The 26,181-nt window shown below is 53.8% G+C and overlaps 1 protein-coding gene across 1 annotated transcript; it reads right to left on the reverse strand.

Annotated features, from left to right (window-relative positions):
- Nucleotides 1-10,112: 10,112 nt before the first annotated feature.
- ITM2C (integral membrane protein 2C) lies at nt 10,113-24,171 on the reverse strand. Its single transcript, XM_039234584.1, has 6 exons — nt 23,964-24,171; nt 15,605-15,745; nt 13,612-13,800; nt 12,538-12,648; nt 11,850-12,000; nt 10,113-11,321 (listed from the first exon to the last, which is right to left on the reverse strand). Exons 1-6 carry the CDS (start codon nt 24,081-24,083, stop codon nt 11,230-11,232), a joined length of 804 nt encoding a protein of 267 aa, XP_039090515.1. The 5' UTR covers nt 24,084-24,171; the 3' UTR covers nt 10,113-11,229.
- Nucleotides 24,172-26,181: the final 2,010 nt, after the last annotated feature.

Genomic DNA, 26,181 nt, shown 5'->3' on the forward strand with positions numbered 1-26,181 from the left:
GATATCCAAACCCAGGTCAGGTAGCCCAGGGTCCCCTGCCTCGTGGCCATCCCCCAGGGCTGCATTGCCACCACGGACATGTAGGGCATCATCTGGAGCTCTGACCATCCTCCCTGAGCCGAGGCTGTACCGACCTCCTGTTGTATCCGGGGTGCAGCTCGGTGCCCTCAGTTCCCAGGAGCCGGGAGCATCAGAACATTCCTCCTCACACGCTCCCTGAACTCCCAGCCCAGCCAGGGGGTGCAAAGAGCTGGCCTCAAGTTACACCCATTGTTCTAGCACCTTCCTCAGCTAGGGAACCAGCTGCCTGGGATGCCCACAGGGGAGCCTGCCAGGCCTGAACAGTAAGTAAACCCAATGAGGATTTTTTGCCCCTCTTCGCCCTCCCCCACCTGTGTAGATAAAGATCCCACAAGCTGAGAGGAAAAGGAGTCAGAGCGGTAAAGTGAGGTCATTGAGGGGGGTCTGGGTCCCCCTACCCCCCATCACCCGAGGTTAGCTCCCACCCATTAGCACCGTTTGGGGCTGTGAGAAAAGAGAGGGATTGTGCCCACTGGGCACACTTACGAAATGAAGGACTTGCAAAGGAGGAGACTCTAAACCAGTCCCGTAATTTGTGCCCATCCCCCACTCTGGCTTGCTAACTAGGCAGAACTTTTCTTTCCTTTTTTTTTTTCTTAATGTGTGTTTATTTTTGAGAGAGAGAGAGCACGCGTGCACGCGCGTGAGCAGGGGAGGGGCAGAGAAAGAGGGAGACAGAGGATCCAAAGCAGGCTCCTCACTAACGACAGGGAGACTGATAACGGGCTCGAAGTCATGAAAAGTGAGATCATGACCTCAGCTGAAGTTGGATACTTAGCCAACTGAGCCACCCAGGTGCCCCTGGGCAGAATATTTCTAAGGAGAGAATGATAATCAGAGTCCCACAAAGCCAGGCCTCTGCCTTTTGCCTGGGGAGAAGGGCTTCCTAAGATTGCTGGAAAGCTTGGTATGTGCACCCTGATGTTGGGGGCGGGGGGGGGGGGACTCTGAGGACACAGTGTGTGACAGGCTCTTGAGGAAGCTTGGGTAACGCTGTGGCCGGAGCTGTCTGCTTGGAACACAGAGCAAGGAGGGGTGGCTGTGCCAGGAAAGGCCCACCCTATGGGAGCTGGTGGCATTGAAGGATGTGGGAATATTCCAGAAGCTGGTCTGAATTACTTAGCCCCAGCCCAAGGAGACCTGAGCTGGCAGCACATTCACCTGAATCGAGGTGAGGATGGAGGTAGAGGCCGGAGACTCCCACAGGTGCCAGAGGATACATGTGCTCCAGCCCCAAGCCCTCACCCCTGAGCTGCCTGGGAGGGGGAGGGAGCAGGGGCACCAGGCAGGGGCGTGGAGAAGCTGGCTACGCTCTCCTTTGCTTGAGCAGACTCCCCATGGGGTGCAATCTTCAGATGGTAGAGGGGAACAGCTCCAGCTTCAAATGAACTTCGAAATCTGGGTTATTTTTCATAACTAGACACTGTAATTCCCGAAATCGGATTTTTGTCGTGTAAGTGACCCAAGGCATTTTTCTTACCTCAGAGTGACCTCCAGAAACACCCAGGGTGCCGGGGTCAGGGGAGAACCACTTCTCTGAGCAGGTTTGAAAAGGAAGCAGGGAAGAAAGAATTCAGTTGTTTTCTGACCGTATCCCACAAAGCGCCCTTGCTCAGCAGCACTGGTGCACAAGCAGGAGAGAGAATTCTAGAATTCCAACTAATTGAGCCAGATGGGGATTTATCGGCAGGATGCTGGGTGGCTCAGAGAATCATTGGGCAGCTGGAGAGACTGCTTCAGTAACTGGGAGGTGACGTGGTGACCATGGCTGAAAGTTGGCCATGGAAAAACAGAGAAAATGCCACCACCTCTCTGCCCACGGATGCTGGGTGATGTGCTGGTCACAGTCCCCCATCCTGCACTTTTCCAGCAATTATAAAAAGAGGCAGTGCTGTCTCCATCAGAGCTCTGTGGGTGGGACCACCTTAAATACAGGGACATGGTTCTGGTGCTGGTCTCTGGTGGAAGGGGGGGGCAGAATTAATATTTACTAAAAGGGTGAGCCCTTAATCCATGGAGCTTGAAAGCGAAGCAATGGATGCTACTCTGCAAATGACCAAAGTTACATTTTCCCGCCACCCGGGTAAATGGGGATTTGGAAACTAGATTGTTATACAAAGTAGATTATTATGGGAAAATAAAAATACCTTTTTGCACGCCTGAGTTTTCAGCTGTGGAACTCACACTCACCCCAGAGATAATGCAAGAAATGAGCAAAATAAATCAATGAAAGCCCCAGGCACACACTTGGACGTGGAGGGAGCCGGCTCAGTAGGTGTTGGAGGAGCACACTGGTCAAAGTCACAGCCCCCGCCCCCCACCCTCCAAGGCCTTCCCTCCCCCCTTATCACCTCATCACTGTCTTCTGTTTCCCTTTAGTCCTTCTGCTGCAGGAATGGCCCGAACAGACAGGACTTGTTAGTTTCCAGTGACAAGCTCTCTGTCTCACCGCCGCACCTGTGTCTGAGGCTCTGTGCTCTGGCAGCTAGAGCGTGTGTGGCACATGGAGAGGAGGAGATGCCCGTGGTGGGCAGCAGTGTCTGGGCACCACCGATGCTCTGGGCCCACCGACCTGGGACAGCACCGGCTGTCCCCGGTGCCCCCAAGCCCTGGCCTTCAAGCCTCCCTTCCAGCCCCCAAGGCCCATCGAGGAACGAGGAACGTGGTCCCAGGAGGGCCAGCAGCTCTATCGCACTATGCTATGGCCCGCAGGGCATGCCCTTCTCTTTCTTCCCTGTAGGATTTCCCCACGCCCTGCCATTCCCCTCACTGTTCCTCGAAGCTCAGAGGAATCCCCAGGAAGGCTGACTGGCCAGTTTTTGGTCTCCGTCCTCTGAGCCCCACACCCAGGCCACATGCAAACCATGTTCTTCTCCTCCTCCTCCTCCTTCTTCTTTTTAATGCTTATTTATTTTTGAGAAAGAGAGAGACAGAATGGGAGTGGGGGGTGGGCAGAGAGAGAGGGAGACACAGAATCTGAAGCAGGCTCCAGGCTCTGAGCTGTCAGCACAGATCCCGATGCGGGGCTCAAACCCACAGACTGTGAGATCATGACCTGAGCCGAAGCCGGAGGCTTAACCGACTGAGCCACCCAGGCGCTCCGCAAACCATGTTCTTAAAGCCAGAAAAGGCCTTTGGCATGACTTAGCCCCCAGATGGTGTCAGCCCCACCAGTGGCCAGCAGGGGATTCCAGACGCCCTGGACCTCCAGACATGGGCCCCATTTCCACTCTGGGGACACTGCATCCACTACCCCAGGCGGCGGCTTCATATATGCTATGCCTCCCCACACGAGGCACTCCCTGCAACTAGTGGTGGCCAGAGCCCACCAGACATCCCTGGGGTGGGCAGGGACTAGTTCACCATTTTCTCCCTAAGCGTTTATTGAAGCTCTGAGGTCCCTGCTAAGTAAGACTTCAACACCAGTGGGTGGTAACTCCTTCAGGCAGAAGGCTGAGAAGGGTTTCCATGGAGACCGCCCAGGCTCTGGTTTCCATAGTAACACTTGCACGAGGTTACAGAGCTTCCTATATGTGTCGACTTAACATTTCCAACTACTCTATTCTTCAGGCCAAACCTGGGCCTGATACAGAAATTGCTTTCTAGGAGGGAGGGGTGACAGACCTCAAGAGCCAGAGGGGAGATGGATGAAACTGTGTGCAGTTAGCTGACAGTCAGGGCATCTCCTTAACCAGCAGGCCCTCCCCCATCCCTGCTGTGGGGCGTGTACACACCCACACCCACACCCACACACGCTTGAATTATAAAAAGAACACATCTTTAGACAAGGAAGGATATAAAGCACTACACTTCCCTGCCATCCTTGCTATCCAGAGGTAACTGGTGTTAGTTTGCTTTGAGTATCCTTCCAGAAATAGTGTATGCACATCCATAGAGCTATCTTTTAGAAAATTCACTAATGGGATCTATATTCTCTCTCTGCCATCTGCGTTACCCTAATTATAGATCTTGGAGAACTTGACACATCAGGACAAATTGATCTACCTTATTCTTCATAATGGCAACGAAATACTGCACTTCTTAAAAATGTAAGTCCCCGATTGAGGGACTTTTTGTTTTCGGTCTCTTGCTATTACAGCAATAAATATCCTATACACATATTTTTGTATACTTGTTTGAGTCTATCCATATGGTAAATTCCTAGCAGTGAAATTTCTGGAATTTTAAAATTTGATTCTTGTCAAACCAATTTTACTGCTGTTGTTGATACAACAGGGCTGTGCATACTTGAGAAAACTGGGTATTATTGAACTGAAACAAAACAAGACCAGTGAACCATCAACACTAGAGCCTGACAAGGAAAGTACGAGAAAGGAAAATTACAGGTCAGCTTTACTAATAAACATATATTTAAAATTCCAAAATGAAATATTAACAAACAGAATCCAATAGCATAGACAGAGGATAACACATCATAACCAAATCAGTTATTAAGTAATACACCACATTAACAAATTAAAAGAGGAAAAATATGTGATCATACTGGTAAGTACAGGAAAAGATCTGATAAAAGAAGTCCACATATATCCCGATTAAAAATGTAAACTAGGAATTGAGAACAACTTCTTCAATTAACTTCAAAAGAGTATTCTCTCAATATTTATCACTAAAACTAGACTCAAGGTGAATTCCCTTTAAAAATCAAGAGCAAAAAATTTATGACTATCACCATGATAGAGCTCCTACTCCATGAAGTAGGGTAAGGAAAAGAAATAAGTTTTAATTATTTGAATGGAAGAAAGAAAATCTATTCATAATCAGTACTATGTAGAAAACACAAAAGAATCCTCAGTTAATGTCTTAGAATAAATAAGGAAGACAGTTTGGCAAGTTCACTGGATCAATACTCAAAAACAAATTATATTTCTATATATTAGCAACAAAGAGATATAATTACTATAACAACAAATATAAGAGACTCAGGAATCAATCAAAGGAAAGATTTGCAAGGCTTCTGAGGTAAGTGTAAAATTGTACTGGAAGAGAGTGAAGGTCCAAGTAAATGTTTAAATGCCATGTTCATGGCCCAGGACACTACGTATCACGGCAATCTCACTTCTCCTCAAGTGGATATGTAGATTCAATAAAAGTCCATTAAAACCTCAACACAGCATGTCAAAGAACTTGATAAATGGTTCCTAAAATGTGTATGAAAACATAGGACCAAGACTAGGCATAGCACAGTTGGAGAAAAATCAAGGTAGGAGTCCTGCACTACCAGATATCCGGACTTCTTGAAAGTGTGGTTATGGTCCAAAGGATTGACCTACTAGGACAGAACAGAAAGCTCAGAAATAGGCCTTATACAGATGGACACTTGATCATTGTAGGCACACGCTGCAGCTCCGTGGGGAAAGGAAGTAAACAAAAACAGAACAGTTGGTTACCCCTACCTCACACCATACCAGGGAATAACTTCCAGGGAATGTTTACATGTAATACACAATATAGTCAAAGGATTACGAAATAATCCTTGAGGATTAGAAGAAAATATAAGATAATATCTCTTCAATGTTGGGATAGGAAGGATTTCTGAAACAAGAGGCAAAAAGCCATAATCATAAAGAAAAAGATGAATTTGACTACAACAAAACCAGTCATTTCTGTTTGTCAAAGAAACAACAAAGAAAGTGAGAAGACAAGTTATAAACTTGGGTAAGATATTTGCCATACACCAGTGGCACTTTACGTAAAGATTATATAAGATACATAAATATAAAAGAACTTCTACAAGTCAATAAGAAGAAAACAAAGCATTCAATAAAAAAAAGAGGTCAAAGAACACAAACAGGTATTGTCTAGAAGAGGAAATTTGAAGATCCAATACGCATATGAAACTTGTCTCACTTTCTTAGTAATTAGGGAAGGGAAAATGAAAACCATCATGAACTACCATTTTACTCTCGATCTAGGAGCAAACAAACAAACAAACAAACAAATCAAACAAACAAAAAAACCAAGGCTTGTTAATATTCAGTGTTGGCAAGAATGTGGAAGAAGGAGAATGACTATGCAGCACAGGTGGGAATGTAAATTGGTTCAATTCCATGCAAAGCACAATATGGCAGAATCTTGTGAGTTGAATATTTGCACATCTGTGACCCAGTAATTCCACGTTCAGGTGTGCATAACAGAAATCCTTGTACACGTACACCAGACACCTTGTAAAAGAAGTGTTGGTAAAAGCACTGTTGTAGTGGCAAAAAATTGGAAAGAACCCAAATACTCATTGTTAGGAGAATAGGGAGGCCATTAAATTGCTTATTCACATAATAGACTGATATACAGCAATGAATTAAATAATATTATAGGCATTAACATGGATGAATCTTAGAAATAAAAGGTTGTGGGAGGAAGCAAGTCAGAGACCAAGACATGTATTCTATTACTACTTTTATAATGTTCAAATCCAAGGAAAACTACACTAGCAGTTCATAGGTAAGTGGTAGAATTATAAAGCAAAGCAGAGAATCTTGGGAGTTATTAATTCACCTGGATTGAGTAATTACTATAGAGGTTGGCTAATACATGGAAAATTGACATATTTTCATGGTTGTCTTTAGCTCTAAGAATAGATGTGTCTTTTTTATGTTTATTTATTTTGAGAGAGAGACAGAGACAGAGACAGAGACGGAGACAGAGACAGAGAGACAGACAGAGAGAGAGAGAGAGACAGAGAGTCTCAAGCAGGCTCCATGCTGTCAGTGCAGAGCCTGACATGGGGTTCGTTCTCAAGATATCAAGAACTTGAGCCAAAACCAAGAGTCTGGTGCTTAACCAGTGGGGCCACCCAGGTACTCCAGAGAATAGAGTTATCTTTAATGTCCCTCACAGGATATGGAGGTGAGGGATGTGGAGGGTAGGAGCTGGGGTATATGAGGGTCCCTGAACATGGGAGCCAACATTCCCTGCATCTCTGAGCATGAATGCTTCTCCTCACATCTAGAGGTGGTCCACTTCCCCTCTGCTTACGTCAGGGCTGGTTTTGTAACTTGCTTTGACCAACAGAGCAATAAACTTTCTGGAACTTTGGATTCCAGGCCTTCAGAGGACTGAAGTCTCTGCCTTCCTCTCTCTGGGAGCTCAGTTGCCAAACTGTAAGAAAGCCCAGGCTATTCACTGGAGGCCGTGCTGAGCCAGGCCCGGGATGGGAGGGGCACCTTGGATGCGGAGCCCAGCCAAGCTCCCAGCTGCATGCAAAGTAGGGGTGAGCAGCCAGTGAGAGCTGGTCAAACTCGGCCATCCCTCAGAACCAGGAAAAATAGTAGATTACCGTGTTAGGCCATGAAGTTCTGCGGTGGTGTGTTAGGCAGCAGCAAATGGAGAAGTGAATGCAAGAAAATCAGTGCTATTGGCACTGATTCATTCATTCATTTCATTAGATGACTGGTGGGTTTCCAGATACAGAACGGTCATGATGCTTTATAACTTCCATACTAGGGATTTGAACTTTTTTTAATGTTTACTTATTTTTGACAGAGAGAGAGACAGAGACAGAGACAGAGAGACAGAGCATGAGTCAGGTAGGAACAGAGAGAGAGACACACACAGAATCTGAAACAGGCTCCAGACTCCCAGCTGTCAGCACAGAGCCCGACGCAGGGCTCGAACCCACAAACCGTGAGATCATGACCTGAGCCAAAGTCAGATGCTTAACTGACTATGCCACTCAGGTGCCCCTACATACTAGTGATTTTTACATAGCATTATATATGTAGTAAATACTTTGCAGTGTAAGATATTTAACAAAAACGAAACCTTAACCTGAAGTGCAAAAATGCATCTTCCTAATTTTGATTTGTATTTTCTGTGTAAGTGCAATTAAACGTCTTTTCATGTTTAAGCAATGTTCCATTTGTATTTCCCTTACTGTGAACTGCCTATTCATATTCTTTGCCTGTTTATCTGTTGGGTTGTTCATTTTTCACGATTTATTTATTTATTTAAAAAAATTTTTTTGGGGCGCCTGGGTGGCTTAGTCGGTTAAGCGTCCGACTTTCGCTTGGGTCATGATCTCACGGTTCGTGGGTTCAAGCCCCGCGTCGGGCTCTGTGCTGACTGCCAGCTCAGAGCCTGGAGCCTGTTTCAGTCTGTGACTCCCTCTCTCTCTGACCCTCCCCTGCTCACACTGTCTCTCTCTCTCTCTCCTAGAAATAAATAAAAAATGTTAAAAAAAAAAATGTTTAAAAAAAATTTTTTTTAATGTTTTATTTCTGAGAAAGAGAGAGAGAGAGAGACAGCGCGAGCAGGGGAGGGTCAGAGAGAGAGGGAGTCACAGAATCTGAAGCAGGCTCCAGGCTCTGAGCTGTCAGCACAGAGCCTGATGCAGGGCTCGAACCCACGAACCGTGAGATCATGACCTGAGCCGAAGTCAGACGCCCAACCGACTGAGTCACCCAGGCGCTCCTCATTTTTCATGATTTATAAGAATGTTGCCTATCAGGAAAATAGACCTTTTTATGTCCTAGGTTTCAAAAACTTCTCCCCCAGTGTCCCTTAAAAACCTTTTGACTTTGTGGTATGTTTTGCTGTCCATAAATTCTAGTTTTTCATAGTCCAAGTTGTAATTGGTGGGTATCATACTTAGGTTTTCCCTCTTTTAAAAATTCTTCTAAATCACTTAGAAGTACTTTTATGGCTTCATTTCATACTTAAAAATTTTGGTTTATGCAGAATTAATATTATTACTGGAAAGTAGGATCCAGGTTAATTTTTGTCAAAATGGCTAGCCAGTTATTCCATTAAAAAAAAAAAAAAAAAAAAACCTGACGTCGGGGCACCTGGGCGGATCAGTTGGCTAAGCATCCAACTCTTGATTTCAGCTCAGGTCATGATCTCATGGTTCGTGAGTTCGAGCCCCACATTAGGCTCTGTGTGGCCAGTGCCTGCTTGAGATTCTTTTTCTCCCTCTCCCTCTCTCAAAATAAACTTAAACACCACCCACAAAAGCAGAGGTGCCTGGGTAGGTCAGTTGGTTAAGTGTCCACCTCTTGAATTTGGCTCAAGTCATGATCTCATGGTTTGTGAGTTTGAGCCCTGCATCAGGCTCTGCACTGACGGTGTGGAGCCTGCTTGGGATTCTCTCCCTCTCCTCTTGTGCACATGCACTGTCTCACAAAGTAAATAAATAGTTTTAAAAAATCCCCCCAAAACTTAAAAACCAAAGCCAAAACGCACATATGCCCCATTAAACTTCCTTGTGTATAAGGACATTTCCAGACCCTCCATTGAGTCCCACTGACCTTTTCCTTTGCTACATGGAACTCTTAATTGTAGTAGTTTTTAATGCTTACTACCTGGAGGCTGTTTGTTCGTTCCCCTTATGAGGACTTCCAGACTATTCCCCATGTTTATGTCCCAAAAGAACCATGTCAAGTTAAACTATAAATCCCGTCAGCATTTTAATTGTGATTGCATTGCATGTGGATTGCCTTTGAGAACAAGGTGTGTCTGCACAAACTTGAGTCATTAATGTCCCTCACGGGTTTATTGAGCCAGACCAGCGGCAAGGACGTAGGCACCCACCCTCACCCCAGGTCCCGCAAGGTCCACCCTCCACGCCGCCAAAGCTCCGGGAAGCTCTCCCACCGCCTCCTCTGCAGAAGGAGACCCTGTGACTCATGCCAACCTCAGCTCAGATCCACCGAGGTGGTTCCTAATTGCCCCGAAACTGTGGAGAACACTGCATCGTCCTTGTGCTTAGGGCAAGCAATAATGATGTCATCCTCCGTGTAGAACAAGACTCGGTGGTTTATAGGCACTTAAAAGCAGCATGACCTTGGGCAAGTTACTTCCGGTCTCCAAACCCTTTCCTCCTCCTCCTGTAAAATGTGAATCAACCTAGCCCGGCCTGGTGTGAGGACCGAGGGGGATTGAGGAGACATGGATGCTCCTTGGCGGCACCTCTGCTGGCCTCCCCACCCTCCCCACACAGGCCACCTCCCCCCCAGCCTGCAGGATGGGGCGCCCCTGCCCGGCGCCCTCCCCTCCCTCCTACTCCCAAGTCAGAGTCAGAAGTCAAAGATCTTTATTGTTCTACAGACACTTCTGAAAAGGGATCTAATTGAGAAAATATACAAAGCATTTAAGAGTTTCATCTCCAGAGAGCACCTAAGTCTGGCTGGAGGCGTCGAAGCCTCCTCTTCAAGGCTCAGGGCTGAGAACGGTTAGCATATTGAATGATCAGTAAAAACATGCAAAAGTGAGAAGGAAAAGGAAAAAAGGCTGCATTCCTCCAAAGCCAAGGGGTACGGAATTTCAGAACGAGGAGGAGGCAGGGTGTACAAGTACCAGGTGGCTCTCCCTTTCCCCCACAGTATCTTCTAAAACAGCTCCAAGCTTGGAGAAAGCAACGAGCCCACCCCCTCGTCTCTGCTCTGCGCTCAGCCCCGCGAGGCTACCCGCCTTGCTCTGTCCCCTTCCTTGTGGCCACGGCTGCAGGACCCCACTTGTGCTCCCGGGGGGCCAGGGCTAGGGGCCCTGGCTCCTCCCTTCTTTGGTTCCACTCGGAGAACGATTGTGCTTGACAGACTCATCCCCACCCCTGGCTCCAGGCTTCCACTGGTGGGGGAAGGCACTGACAGGAGCCCTGGTGAGGGCCCAGGACGCCATCTTCCCTTGTGCTCTGGGAGGGTCCATCCCAGGGCACACTTCTCTACCCTCAGCCCAGATCCGGGCATCTGGACACGGGAGAAGTGTGCTGTCCAAGGAACAAACCTCTTGGGACTTTCCCAACTGTGCAGATATTTCTGAACCCCACACCACACCCCACCCTGGCCCCTTGCCCAGCACCCCCACGTGCCTGGCCCCCCACCCAGCCCGTCCCCTGGGCTGCAAGTGCAGCTGTGGGCTGGCCCCAGCGGACCTGACTTCAGGACGGTGGTCCCAGAGACCACCTTGTGGCGCCCTCCTGCCCCCCAGACCTGGGAGCTCGGAAGAGGTGGGGCCTCGAGAGGTCACGGCTCTGGTACAGGGAGGTGGGCAGGGCTGGAAAGGAACCAGGAGACACGTCACATCTATGGAAAGGTCCAAAGTACAAGCGAAGCGAGGGGAAGGAGGAGGAGGGCCAGAGTGGCCAGAAGGGAAGAAAAAGAAGAGGGCGGGGGCGGGGCCTGGAGGGGGCGGCCCTCACACCACCCCGCAGATGAGGGTCTCCACCACGAAGGTGTTCTCGAAGTGGCGGATGGCGTTGCAGTTGCTGGCCCCTCGCTTGTTGATCCCTGGGAGGGAACAGAGAAATCGCAGTGAGGACCGTGTCCTGGCCCCGTGCTGGCCGGGCTGCAAAGGCAATCGCCTGGGAGCCTGAGTGGCACCGTAGGACCTCGGGACCTCGGGGCGGTGGGGTGGGGGCGAGGCAGCCCAGGAAATGACACCCAGACTCACTGAGAGACAGTGCACTGAAGGGGTGAGAGCCCAGCTCTCCCACCTTCCCTGCTGTGTGACTTCAGGGGTGTTACTGAACCTCTCTGTGCCTCAGTTTCCTCCTCTTTCGAAGGGACAGCAAGAATAATGACGGTGGTGATGAAAACTCACGCTGTCTCAGAAGGACGTAAAGAGTGTAAACCAGGGCCTGGCACGTAGGAAGTGCTCAGTCACCATTAGCTGTTCGTTCCCTGAACTGCGGCTACCGTCTGAGCTCTGTGAAAGCTGCTCCCCAGCCGCGGGGCCAGGCGCTGCCAGGTGACGGCCCTGGTTTAGAGCTCAGGGCAGGGGCCCACACGGGGGGGGGGGGGGGGCTGGCCACTCACGCCTCCGCGTAGCCCGGCGCCGCAGCCGGTAGGTGTCCTTCCCGCTGCATAGGTGGTAGATGAAGGAGCCCAGGGACTCCTTGTCGCTGACGTGCTCGGTGACCACCATCTCCTCCTGGATGATGTATGTCTGCGGGAGGTAGGTCCCTCTCTGCAAAGGGAGAAGCCGCAGCGCTGGCTCAGTACCCCAGGGGGATCCTGCTTCAGGCTCCACAGCACCCAGGGCTCTCCTCGCTCGGGCCCCACTTGCCCACCACCCACTCCCCGCTCGCTCCAGCGGAGTCCTGTCCGCACACGCCCGCCTCGCCACCCAGAGGCCCCGTGGTTCGCCCTTCTGACGTCTCCAGGCACCTTCTGTTTGTGCCAAGCGCTTGTGCCCTCCTTGCCGCACGCGTGGGGGGTCTGGTCTCCCTGGGGAGTGGTGGTGGGGGCGGTGACCCCACCTGTTCCCTGCACTGCTGACGCGGGGCAGGGCCTAGGGGGCCGCGAAGCTGGAGAGGGAGGCGGAAGCATGGTGGGGTGAAGAAGAGGAGAGGCGTGGACTCTGGGGGGGGGAGAGGAAAGATGGAGGAGGAGGGGACCAATCCGGGGTGCTGGGCCACCTGGCTCCCACTGCAGGAAGCTCCCTTGTCCCAGGCCTGGCCTCCACGAGGGGGCGGGGCGAGATGCCAGCGACGCCGCTGCTCACCTTCACGTTCATGAGGAGCTCCCAGAAGTTTCGGGGGGGCAGCACGATGGTGGTGTTGAGCTCGATAACATAGCACTTGTCCAGGGAGATGTCATGGTACGCAGTGAGCCCCTGAGCAGGAGGTGGGTGTGTCAGGCTCTGCAGGCGAGGGCCTGGCCGGGCGCCCCCTTTCCCGGCTCCTCTCCTAGCCTGCGTTTGCGGGGGCTCCCACGCACTACGTGAAAAACACCAACCGTCCAGGGCCTCGGCTGCTACAAGGGTCCTTTCCAAGGGGTCACAGAGTTGAGGTTTGGGGAAGACAATAATGTTCCAATCGTGCATTTCATCAGACCCCTGAGGTACCGGGATCCCTGTGGACAGTCTGGACCCTCAGCAGGAGATGCTCTGTCCCTGGCTCTCTGTGGGTTTCAGCGACAAGATAAGATGGTCCAGGAAGCAGAGAGAAGGGATCATCCCGGACAACCCCTAGGAAGCTCGGGGAAGCAAGTGTGGGGGACAGGGAGCTGGAGAACCTGTGGTTCACTGGCCTCAGAACGGTCACTGGCAACAGAAGTGCAAAGGATCGTTTACCTCTGGGGAGGGGGTACTGACTGGGTTACTGACTGGGGTAGGGGGACGGTACCAGGGAACCTTCCAGAATGCTAGCAAAATTTCCAGACCTTGATCTGGGCAGCACTACACGTAGGCCTTTGCAAAAATCCACTAATGCATTAAGTGTAATGCTGTACACTTAATGCACTTGATGGTAGGCGTGCTATACCTCCATGGAACCTCAACACAAAGTACCCAACTGGATGGAGCACTGGCCTCGCCCGTGACAGCCAGCGTCTGCACTAGTTCACGTTCAGTGACAAACACTAACCTATACAACGACAGCCACGTCTTTAAAATCTGACAACCCTAACCCGCAGACGTACTTGCCATCACACGGTACATACTCAAAGGAGGTACTATGGACTCTGGTATTCTCCTCTCGCTCCTGCTCTCCCTTCTCATGACCCTTGGTGGAAGGGGGGGCTCTGGGTCCTCAGGACACCCTTCGACCACTCCTGCCCCAGCCCCGGCCGGCCTCACCCGCTGGAAGTCATGAATGATGTCCGCAGGGTCGCCGCCACCAAACTGGGGCACGGGCACATTGATGCGCTCATAGTTCTCTTCGAGGTAGATCTTCACATCTTCCTCTAGCTCCATGCGAGTGTGGGCCTGCGAGGACAGGGAGTCCTCGTAGAGCACGCCGCAGTGGAAGAAGTTGTCCCGGGCCAGCTGGGCAAGGGGGGGAGGGGACAGACAGACAAGTCATACAGCGCCCTCGGCATAGCCACGCCTACCCCACCGCGCCCCCTAAGGCCTGGGCAAGCAGGACGTGTGGGACTATGAGACCCATTTCACAGATGGAGAAACTTAGGAACACGAGGCGTCACGGAGCGTTGAGCGGGATCTGCCAGGTCCCAAGTGGATAACCTCTCTGGCCCTCAGTTTCCCCATCTGTGAAACGAGGTGAACCATCAGGCTTCTTCGGGCCTCTGGGTCCAGGAGTCTGTGACTGAAATGGGATGGATTGGAAGGGGTAGGCCCCAGCCACCATGCGCCCTCCACAGAGGGACAGACACCCAACCAAGGGCCTGGAGCGGCTGGGAGGGCCCTCAGGGGCAAACATAGGAGCCCCAGCTTGAACAGGCTGGGTGCCCAGGAGCGGCCTAACCGCTCCACCAGCAAGGCCAGGGGCGCTGTGTGACCTGAGGCCCAGTGACTGCGCGGGCGCGCCCATATGCCCACGTGCACTTCTCCAGGCTCCTCCGGGTCTGTGTGCAGACTCCTGGCCTATCACGGGCAGAATTCCCCTTTCTGTTTCAGTGTATGCTCTCCCAGAGCGTGAATCATCGCTCATGAATCATACTGTCCGGGGCACGGACTCGGAGGCCGTTCTGAGGTTCCCCTGTTCCCCAGCAGTGGGGTGGGGTGAGAAGCCCAGGAGGGACAAGCTGGGGCTGGGAACAGAGGGGACCAGGAGTCAGGCAGGGCCCTAAGGGCCACAGCAAAGGGCCGAGAAGAGGGCTCCCACAGGAAAGGGAGAACCGGGGACACGTGGGGAGCTGGCCATGGAAGGGAGGAGGCGGTGGGGGGGGGGGAGCCAAAAAAAAAAAAAAAGAAAGAAAGTCAGCAGGTGTGTGGGAGCTGAGGTTTCTAGGGGAAAGTCACATGGAATACAGAAACTCTTCAGTAATTTCCATCATGGAAAAACCAAGTAACAGAGTTAAAAGCCAATGCTTGAGGGTGTGAGGTCACTTGGGTCATAAACGACCTCTTTGTCACTCTGAGATTCCCTGTTCGGTGCACTTAACGGTTATTCTTTTGATCTTTAATTTAACTCCCTTGGTGGCACTGTCTCCCTCCCCAGATCGGGGCTGAACACAGGTCACCGTGACCATGACCCGTCCTCGAGCTCAGCTCCGTGCCCTCACTTGGCTGTGTGAGTAGATAACAGGCTGCCATCACAGGCGGAGGCCACCCCTTGCAGGAAGTGGGGGTGAATCTGTCCATTAACCGGCTCTCTGCCTTCCTTGTTTTGACACCCAAACAAACGTCCAAGGTCCAAGGAATGGAACTCTTAAGGGCACAGGGCCCAGCCCTAGAGGGATCGCAGAGTTCCGATTTCTGCTGGATCTGAGTTTCCCGGGATAACACTGCAGGGTAATACTTGGGAAGGGGCGATGGATTCCAATCCCAGCTCGCCCGCCACTAACCGTGCTCCTGGGAGAGCTCCTGGGTGGCCTTGGGGGTGTCTGGAGATGTGGCTAAGGACCCTCTTCCAGGGTCCGAGGGGGTCAGAGGACAGGGCTCCGGTCCCGTCTCCTGGACCAGGCGAGCGGCCGGCGTGAGCCCAAGGAGGCCCCACAGAGGGAGCAGGCAGGTCGTCTGCGCTTGGCTCGGGGCAGGTCACCTGCTGTCCTCTCTCCTCACAAGCCCTAAGCACCTGGCTCTCAAGTGCCCACCTTCACTTCCGGGCTAGCTCCTCTCTAAGCACTACCTTCCCTGAGCCCCACACCTCCCTCCCGCCTGGGCTCACCTGTGCGAGGAAGAAGTATCTGTAGATGTAGACGGAGGCGAACACGAGGCCCATGAGCAAGACGACCATGCCCATCGACAGGTAGCACACGCCGCCCACAGAGCCCCCCTTCTTGTAGCGGTGGGGGGGGGGCCGTTCCTCCTGTGGACAGCAGTGCCGGGTCAGCCAGATGGTGGGCCCACACCTCTGGGAATCCTCCTACCCCCCTCCCCAAAGTGAGACCTCGCCCTGCCAGCAGCGAGGGAGGCTTGGGACAAAGTGGAGGGGGAGAATGGCACTGGGGACCCACAGAGCATCATCTATCTGGAAGGGATGCCTTGCCAGGGTCTCCCCAGCTTCCTCCCAGGTAAAGAGAAACTGAGGGGGCGCCTGGGGGGCTCAGTCGGTTACGCTTCCGACTTCAGCTCAGGTCATGTTCCTTCGGTTCCTGAGTTCGAGCCCCATATCCAGCTCTGAGCTATCAGCTCAGAGCTGTGCTGTGCTGTGTGCTGACAGCTTAGAGCCTGGAGCCTGCTTCGGATTCTGTGTCTCCCTCGCTCTCTGCCCCTCCCCCACTCATGCTCGCTCGCGCTCTCTCTCTCTTTCTCTCTCTCAAAAATAAACAAACACTAGGGGCGCCTGGGTGGCTTAGTCGGTTGGGCGTCCAACTTTCGCTTGGGTCATGATCTCGCGGTTCGTGGGTTTGAGCCCCGCATCGGGCTCTGTGCTGACTGCCAGCTCAGAGCCTGGAGCCTGTTTCAGTCTGCGACTCCCTCTCTCTCTGACCCTCCCCTGCTCACGCTGTCTCTCTCTCTCTCCTAGAAATAAATAAAAAAAATTAAAAAAAAATTAAAAAAAAACAAAAAAAAAACACTAAAAAAAATTTTTTTTTAAAGAGAAACTGAGACCCACATCAAAGCCATACAAAATGACCCCCCAGGATTAAGCAGGCACATCTGGATTACCCATGCCATTAGTACCCTTTCTAATGTCGGCTGTGACCACCGTATATGCCTTAAACACAGAATGGGGGAAGCACAGACGTGGCCTTAATAATAATTGCACCAGACCTAGGAGCCTATAGGAAACAGGGCGCACTGGGCAGGCTGGGGGCCAGGGAAGGCTTCTGACCCACCTGAAGTCTGCGGCACTGGGAGGTGCCTGCTGGGCTCCAGCCATAAGGCCATGGCAGGGCCTGGTCACCAGCTGATGGAGAGAGCTTCCAGGAGGCCCATGCTGGTCTCCCTCGGGCCCGGCAGCCCTAAGCCTGCGATCCCTGCGGGCACAGCTCAGCTACGGCCCCACACAGGCACCGGCTGGCAGTGTCCAGCAGGCTGTCAGCAGTGAAGCCTGAAGGCTAGAGTCTGGAGGCTCCTGGAAGCCAGGGTGCTTCTTCTGCCAGGAGGGAAATGTGGCTATCGTGGCAGCGGCTGCCATCAGGGAGGCCAGAGCGGGAGACTCCCAGAAAAAACCTGAGTGCTCTGGGGTGCCAGACTTGGGCTCAGGAGAGTAGCCGCAAGTCTGCCAAGCAGCGGCATGTTCAACTGACCGACCTTCAGGGCACACGTGTCTGGGCTGGTGGATGAAGGTGTGTGTGTAGATCTCCTGACACCACTTTGCCCAGAGCACCGGACTGAGAGTCCTGAACGAGTCGTGGCCATCTCTCTTGTGTGTGCACGTGCTCCCTCACACCCCTGCCCTAACCCAGGCCCTCGCCCACCCTGGGAGATGCCACAAAAGCCCAGGCCTGTCTCTGCCTCCACTGTCCACCATTCAAAGCCTCCTTTATGGTGTCCAGACACAGCCAGGGTGAGGTCAGAGTCCAGGCCCAAGGCCTCCCCACCCTCCATGAGCTCAGGCAGCATGGGGGATGGGAAGGAGCTGTCTCCACACAGGCATACACTCCACGTAAGCCACAGACTGCTTAGACTTCTTCATGCATGTTTCCTTTCTCCCTTTACGCTGGGGGGCAGGGGACACAGTGCAGGTCCAAGTTACCCTGGAGAAGCTCTTATCTCAGCCCAGCACAGGGGGCCTGACCTGGTGGGGGTGGGGCCCAGGGCCTGTGGTAATGCTCAGGTCCCAATCCCTGAGGCCCCCTGGCTCAGGGAGCACAGGGGAGAACCAGCAGATGGCAAATGCCTCCAGGCTCGGGGATCTCTCAACAGCCTCGAAGCCCGGGAAAAGGACAAAAATACCACAGGACCCTCCCCCTCCCTGGGCACATCCACCACCGGACCAGCTGGCCCCCGGCCTCTGCACCGTGGGAGAGACACAGGGCAGAGAGGTGTACCAGCCCACCTTGTCCCCCAACATCGCGGGCTGCCTTCCAGGGGTTCCCTGGGCACTCTCCGCACCCCAGCCCTGCTGCAGGGGTCCTGTGGTCAAGACCAGAGAGGTAAATTCATGAGACCACCCACCTGGCTGGCATCTCCTCTGCACCCTGGGGTCCCCTAACCAAGGTCTCACAGGGCCCAGGGGATTATAACGGTTTTGACTTTCCAATGGGCTCCCAGGAGCAGCACAGAACGGGGCAGCTGGACGGCCAAGGTGTCAGTGTCAGAAGCCACCCAGGGCCTTCTGGGGAGGAGGTGGTGGCTGATCCGGAAGACAGGCCAGGCGGCTGTGCCAGCTGTGATCCCGCCCTTGGAGCTGACATGTGCAGCGGGGTGGGGTGAGCAGTTGACCCCAAGTTGAGAGAGGCCTCCACAGGGGCCAGGACCCCATGAGGGAAGTGTGAAGAGGCAGGGATTGAAGGAGACAAAGAACCTGAAAGCCCTTTGTCAAGGACAAAGTATTAGATAAAAACAGCAGATCTTTATCAGCTGAAACTTTCCTTTTCAGGGCCAATGCCAGGGACAGCTGTGGAGGCTGCACCCTTGGCCATGCTTTGGCTCCTGCGCTGGGAAACCGAGAGAAGCAGGCTTGTGAGAACTGCTTTTAAAAACAACAAAAAACAGGGGCGCCTGGGTGGCTTGGTCGGTTGAGCGTCCAACTTTCGCTTAGGTCATGATCTCGCGGTTCGTGGGTTCGGGCCCCGCGTCGGGCTCTGTGCTGACTGCCAGCTCAGAGCCTGGAGCCTGTTTCAGTCTGTGACTCCCTCTCTCTCTGACCCTCCCCTGCTCACGCTGTCTCTCTCTCTCTCTCTCCTAGAAATAAATAAAACATTTAAAAAAAAAAAAAGAACAAAAAACAAAACAGAGTCAATGGGCCACAAGCGGGAGCCTGAGGGCCTGCTCCATAAATGAAGTTCACAGGCAAGAAGGCCTACGGGTTTTAAAGCAGCCTTTCTGCTTCTGGCTGGGTCAGGTGTTTACAAAGTGCCTGGGGCATGGGGGTGGCTATAGCACTGAGAACACAGCCTCCGGCTGGCCTCCTGGATACTGCCCTGCGTCCTTAATCTGTGGGGGTCACTGTGAAGGTTGATGGTCCACCAGCTTTCCTAGGTGTGCAGCGGACATACCCTTCACAGGTCCGGGGCTAACAGAGCGCCCTGTCCCCCCTTTACTGACGCCCCTGGTGGGTGCCCGAGCCTCCCCCCTGCAGGGCCCAAACCCTAGAAACATCATGGCTGAGCAGCACGCAGGAAGGGAACGCAGGACCAGAAGCAGACTGGAAGCCAGGGACGTCCCTGCTTTGAGACAAAAGGCACTTCAGACATCGAGCCCCAGGCAGGAGAAAGGGCCCCCGAATCCTGCCCCGAAGGTGCCATTGCTTGCTGGGCCCCGCACTCCATATTCTGGGGACTCCTGGCTGTCCAGCTCACCCAGAAGGACTGTGGAGAAGCCTGCTTCCTGAGACCCCCAAGCTGCTGCTTCACTTGTGATGCTGGAGACCCAGGAAAATGCTGCCCCCCGCACGGAGCAGCCAGACATTTGGGGGGCTTTCCGTTTGGAAAGTGGAAAAACATTGCATACTGTTTCCAAGGCAACTGGGCTTTCTGAGCAAAGCGCTCTGCTGTGCACTCGTGTGGGGCATGTGAGCCTGCCGTCCAGGGACCTGGAGGGGCCCGGGCCTCGAGGCCGGCAATGGAGCTCATTAAATGATTTAGCAAAGCCAGGGCCACAGCGGTCAAGGGGAACCCAGCCAACTGGAGCATTAACTCAGTGGACTCCCACGGCTCCTGGAGGTCCCCCCAGCTAGAGTCTCTCAGTAACAATGTCCAAATTAACTGCAAGCAGATTAAACTACAATCGCAGGCTGCCGGGAGGAGGCTGGCAGGGGGGCCAGAAATGCACTTGCTGCAGCCGAGGCTGACAGCTGGAGGGGGAGGGGCTCCTGGGAGGCCTCCTCCGTATCCTTCTCCCTCAGCATCTTTCTTTCCTAGGCTGCAGACCACAGATTCAAGGGCACCAGTGCGCGCGTGCGTGAGTGCATGTGTGTGTGAGTGCGTGCGTGCGTGCGTGTGTGTGTGAAAGAGAGAGCGAGAGAAAGAGGGAGAGAGACCAGGTGAGGGCGGTGCAAGTGGGCAAATGGCCACTGTCCACTGAGCACAGAGAGCTGTGTTTAATGTACAAATGCCCAGGGGACGCATGGATTCGCTCTCAGTGGAACCCCATTCCTGTCGTGTGGCTCAGCGGCCTGGGCACACGCCCGCGAGGAAGCACAGCGTGGACCCTGCACCACCCTTCGCTTGGCCAGGCTGGCCCATTCTCTCCTCTATTCGGTCCAAGATGAGACTAGAGAGAACAAAGGCTCCGAAGGATGAGAAGCAAAGCTGGCTGCTGGCAAGAGCTCCCCTGGGGGAGAGAGAGCTTGGAGAGTGTGTGTGTTGGGGGAGAGCCAGGCTGCGCTTCCGTGATTTTACCATAAACATTTTTTTTTTCTGAGAGGAGCTCATCTTCCCTGGCGGTGCTGACAGCCTTGAAACATGCAAGGACCGGCCCAGAAAAGCGAATAGAAAAGAGAGGGAAATAGAGACAGAAGAGAAAAGCCACTGTGGCGTGTGCCCAAAAGCCAAAGCCCCTCTGGGAAGGCCCAGGGCGGACCACACGAAGGGGGCGAAGCCCCCACCCCTCCACGAGGCAGGACAGGATCATCCCGGCCACCTGTCCACAAAGGTCCTTCAGCCCAGCGGGCAGGGCCAGCGGGTCCTGGGGCACTGGGGCAGGAAGACTCCACGCCCACCAGATCCGCCCTCCAGGCTGGCAGGGGACCCTCCCCCAACCACTCCCGGAGACCCAGCTCCCTCCTGCCAAGGGCCTGAGGCCAGGACTCAGAAAGTGAAATCTGATCCCCAGGTATGCAGCTGGGGGAGGGGGTGACACAGGAGCCATTAATCAAAGGCAAGGCCAAGGAGAAAATTACCCGCTGCTGAGATGATGGCATTGAACATGTCTCTCTCCTCTTGCAGTACCCCCGGCCCATTTGCAGCCCCCCAGGCCAGTCCCATCTGTACACGCCCACACCTGGCTGCCTCTGTGTGTGTGTGAGCATGCACTTAGGCACAAGTAGATGGACGGGAGAGGGGAGCTAGTCTGAGAGGTGCAGGGCTGGCCAGAGGGTGCAAAGAGGGGGTGCTTCCCGGCCAGCCCACTTTCCAAGCTGGCTTCCGGCCAGTTGCCCAGTCGCCCATCAGCGCAGGCTTCTCATTATCTCTGAGGCAAGTGCCAAGGGGAGGGTGGGCAGCTGGAGGCCCAGCTGGGCCCCCACCCCCTTCCCTTCCCGGCCCAGCCCACTGAGGCACTTCCTTCCAGCAGCAGGTCTGGGGACAGAATCCTCCTTGTGCTTCAGTTTTTGCTCGGAAGCAGGGGGAGCCCCGCTGTGGGGGGGGGGCTGCTGAGGCCTCACCCTGGCCCTGTTGGGCTGCACACAGGTGGACACTTTGATCTAACAGCCACGGGGGAGCTCACTGCTGAGGACACTCATTCACACACTCGTCTGTTCATCAAGTGGTCCTTTTCGGGCTTTAAATCTGATTGTGGAGTCCAGTAACCAAGGAGGGTTCTCGGGTCACGCTCAGCCAGAGGACACCTTCTACAAAGCTTTCCTCTGCATCCCCACCAGCATGGGGCAAACCTCAACTGCTCTGTCTTGATAAAGTAGATGGCCAGGCCTTCCAGTCTGCCTGCGTGTCCCACCTACCTTCTCCTTCTAATAAATGGTACCCTAATAATGGTGGCACTGTGTCTGAATGCTGGATGCCTGTTGTGCTCACAGCAGAGACAGGAGGGGGGGCTCGATCCATGCCTTGGTTATTGGAATTGAGAAGCGTGCCCCTTGGCCAGGTGAGGGCACATCAGAGCGGTGAACTCTCTTCCCCACTCCAATTCCAGCAGGCAGTTGGCAGAACCAACCAGCAGGCTACATCCAAAGCCCCCTAAGGACCTCGGGAAGCTGTGACAGTTTACGGCTATGCACTTCTGTCCTAGCGGTGGGGGGATTCTGATCCTCCTCCTGTGGACCCCCGGGCTCCTCCTTGCCAATCAAGACAGCTAGGGGACCTGCCTAGCTAACGAGGTTTGGGACAGGAGGCTGGCTCGGCAGGCTCAAGGCCATTCCAAACAGCACCAGGAAGATGTTGATATTTCCACTTCACACGGGGTGAGGAGGAAGAGAGGATGCCCGATTTCAGAGCCAGAAGCCAGTTGTCAAGTTACTGCCAAGGTGATGCTGGCGTCTGCCATCCAGCCTGACACCATCAGGAGGCTGCTGGTGGAGAACGTGCCACTCCGGGGAGACTTGGGGGACCTTCTCAGAGTCTGAATTACATCCTCCTACTGTCTGGCTGGGTTTCTCCTTCCACTTGAATCCTGGGGCTCTCAGAAGCAGGGTCCTGAATTCCAGGCCTGGGCTGGGCAGCAGGCCCTGGGAGAAGAAAGGGGCCAGCCAGGTCCCATCTCTGCTCCCTCCCTGGACTGAGAGGAGGGGAGGAGGCGGTTTCCTTGGTGAAATGAAGAAAGACGCTTGAAGAGACCTTTGCAAACTTTTAAAGCTGCACACCATGGGCTTCAAATACGGAATGCTCCCGACCTATCTAAACATCGGACGACCATGGAGTTGGTCTGGTCAGGGGTGCAGAGCAACCCCCCAACCTAGCCCAGGTGGTCTTGGATGATGCAGCGACCACACAAGGGCAGGGGAGCTGGCCTGAGGCTGCTGGGAGCATTCTACACTCTGGATCTCTGCTGGGGCTGTGACACCCACCCCTGAGGCCCCTCTCCCGCATCCTCTCTAGCAAGGCCCAGGGCTCAAGTCTTCCCCAGCAGCAACCGCAATACTTCAGGCAGGGTAGAGTCTGAGCCACAAAACTTGGGGAGGGACCTTGCACTGAGGGAAGACCCCTCAGAAGCCGGCAGGGGGTTAGGGAAGGGGAGTGGACAAAGATTTCGGAAGTCCAGTGTCAATGGGACGGCTTGGTGCGACCCAAGACCGCCATGGCCGCCCGCTACGTGGACACCTTTGCCGGGGCACAAAACAGCCTGGCTGGACCAGCTCTCCCTCCCCTCGCCTGGCCTCCCTGGCCGCCACGCGTCCTGCCCTCTCCAGGTCACACTCCACGCAGCTCAGACAGTTTTCCACTGGCGGAAATGCCTTCTCTCCCCCCAGGCAGGAGGGAAGGAGGAGGAGGAGGGGGCAGGACGCCGGAGGGGGCGGGGTGCAATGAGGCCCGCCCCCACAAAGAGCATCCAGGATGCGGGAGGGCACCGGGGCAGTGGGGGAGCCTCCCCGCAGGATGGAGGGAGCTGCCCAGAGCGAGAGCCGGGAGAGGAAGGAAGCCGGGAGCTGGGAGGCCCAGACGGCATGGAGTGCGGAGATCAGGGCGAACCCCGAACCTCAAACCTCGAATCCCGGACGTGCAGCCGGGCCGGTTCTGGTTTATTTCCATTTCATTACTTTCTGACCCACCCATTTAGGTGCAGACCAGCAGCACATTCCCCGCCTCCCCATCACCCCCCTTTAGGGACGAAATCAATGGCCCCTCCCCCTTCGTTGGCACCAGACTGCTCCCACCCCCGCCTTTCCCCACCAGTCATGACCCACCCCCCACTTTGGGGAAACCGCGTCCAACTCCCCTCCCATCCCCCACCGGGGGACTCGACTCTCGGCCCCTCCTCCTTGATTAGAACCAGACGCATACCCCCCACCAACATTCCACCAACTTATTTCTACCAGCCCCTTACCCTGTCTTGGGGCCAGCCGCTTAGCCCCTCCACTTTTGGAAGAGACCTCGAGCGCTTCCCCCCCTGGGGACCAGCGACTCGGACCCCTCCCACTCTTCGGACTTTTGCCTTCGGCCGCCGCTTTAAGAGAGGACCCAAGCCTCCTCCCCGCTCTGGGATGAACGGCCCATCCCGGACCCTCACGGCTCGGGGACCCCCATGCGCCCCAGCAGTTCCCAGGGCCGGCGGGGCGCGCCTCGACCCCCAGCCCCTCTTACCCGAGCCGGCGTCAGCAGGATCTCAGCGGCCGGGGCCCGCGCGGCGGCCGACGCCGACGCCTTGTCGGCCTTGTCGGCCTTGATGCCGGCCACGGCGGGCTGGAAGCTGATCTTCACCATGGCTGCGCCGGGCCGCGCGTCCGCCCTGCAGCCTCTGCCCGTGCAGCCTCTCTCGGTGCAGCCGTCTCTCCGCGCTCTGCAGGCACCGGAAGTTTGGACGGCGTTCGCGTCCCTTTCCCTAACCCCGCCCCTAGTCCGCCCCGCCCCGCCCCGCCCCGCCCCCCACAGGAGGGTCTTGGCGCCGGCCGCGCCTGCGCCCCTTCCAGCCCCTGGGGTGCGCAGTGACCCCTGCCGGGCGCGCTGCTCCGACCGAGGCAGGGCTGACGTTTACTCACTCACTCACTCACTCACTCACTCACTCACTCACTCACTCACTCATTCCATTCATCCATCCATCCAATCACGCATGGACTCTGCCCCTTTGGCAGACTTTTTCCGTCTAGCTTCCTCTCCAAGACCGTAACCCATAACACAGCCTTTGTTGAAAGAATGTTTGCCCGGCAAATGCAGCCTCTAGACAAATTCCCCATCTCCCCTCCTCCATTTCATACCCTCCTCTTTGGAAACACTGGTCGTCCCCACTGCACCTGTCCCCACCCGTCCTGACCCAGGGGGAGGCTTCAAAGCCAAGTGCCTAACTGCTTGCCTGCATCCTGCCTCCATCCACGTCTCTTTCATTCAACATCATTCTTCTTCCTTCATCTTTCATTCCTGTAGAACCTTCCTGAGGGTCTCTGGGGATGTGTGCTAAGGATGCTGGAGTAGAGCAATAAGGGCAGCCTGCAGCCTCGGTTAGTGAGGGCCACGCACTGCTGCCCAGTTCTCCCCTATCCGGGAGGACCTAGTGTGGTGGGCGGAGCTGGGGCGGGTGTCTGGAGGCTCCTGACAAGACTGCCCCTGCAAAGCATCACTGGTATGGTGTAAGACCAGGGGCTCGCGTTACTGCAGCATTGCTTGTTACCCAAGTCCTGGGTCTTCCCTACTGTCCCTGGGCCAGACGGGACAGGAGACAATACCCAGCAACACACATACACACAGCCTGGCTTTTGGTTCTAGAGTTGGGATGGCGGGGGAAGTCAGGAGAGTCTGAAGGCTTACTGGCGACAGTCTGAAGTCCTCCACTGACCCCTCCTACCTGTCAGGGCTTGAGTGGCTGCGTTGAGGCCTGGGTGTCACATCCCAGACTCCACCACCCTTGTTCAGGTCTTGGATGAATTCATCAGACTTGAGAACAAACATGTTAAGAAGGAAGTTTGAACTGATGCTAAGGCTGTGGTCCTGGGGAACTGGGAGAGGGAAAGGGAGGGTGGAAGAAGATGGTTTGGAGACAAATTTGGTTTAGAAGAGAGTCGGAGAGAAAGGGGCTATGGACTCTTGTCAACCAGCTCCAAGAACTCTTAGATGAATCTTGGTGTTTGAAGAAGTCAAGTCCCAGCCCTTGGTTAGACTCCCACTCAGCATCCCCAACATACATTCCTCCATTTGGAACTTGCTTCTGGGGGAGCCTGGGTGGCTCAGTTGGTTGAGCATCCAACTCTTGATTTTGGATGAGCATCCAACTCATCATCACAGGTCATGATCCCAGGATTGTGGGATTGAGCTCGAGATTCTCTCTCTCTCCCTGTCCCTAACTCTCACTCTTTCTCTCTAAAAATTAAAAAATAATAAAAAATAGTTTCCCAAGTGCCCCTGCATATCAAACATTGTATCAATCCCTGTGGCAGAAGATAGAAAGCCATAAGATGCAATTCTGCAACCGAGGACCTAATCACATTAAACCTTCCACCTGCCAAACTCTCGTAATGTTTATGAAATTTACCCTTACTTTGTTCTTTTTCATTGCTGAGTAATATTCCATTTTGTTAACATATTGCAGTTGTCTATCCAATTTCCTGGTTATGGACATTTGGGTTGCTTTCCATCATTGGCTATAGTGACAAAGCTGCTGTGAACATTTGTGTACGCAGCATTTTTGGTTGACATTTATTGTCAATTTTTCTTGAGTAAATAGCATCACAAAGGGTGAGGTGGGAATGGTCCATTCTAGCAGACAGGCATATTTTATCACATGACATTGTTTAGAAATAATATAAAGTGAGGCAAGTTTTGGTTGGTTTCATTTCATTATTGTTTTTAAATACTCCACAGACATTGCACC

This window comes from Hyaena hyaena, unplaced genomic scaffold (assembly GCF_003009895.1).
Source record: "Hyaena hyaena isolate Hyena2069 unplaced genomic scaffold, ASM300989v1 scaffold_86, whole genome shotgun sequence".
NCBI classification, from domain to species: Eukaryota; Metazoa; Chordata; class Mammalia; order Carnivora; family Hyaenidae; genus Hyaena; species Hyaena hyaena.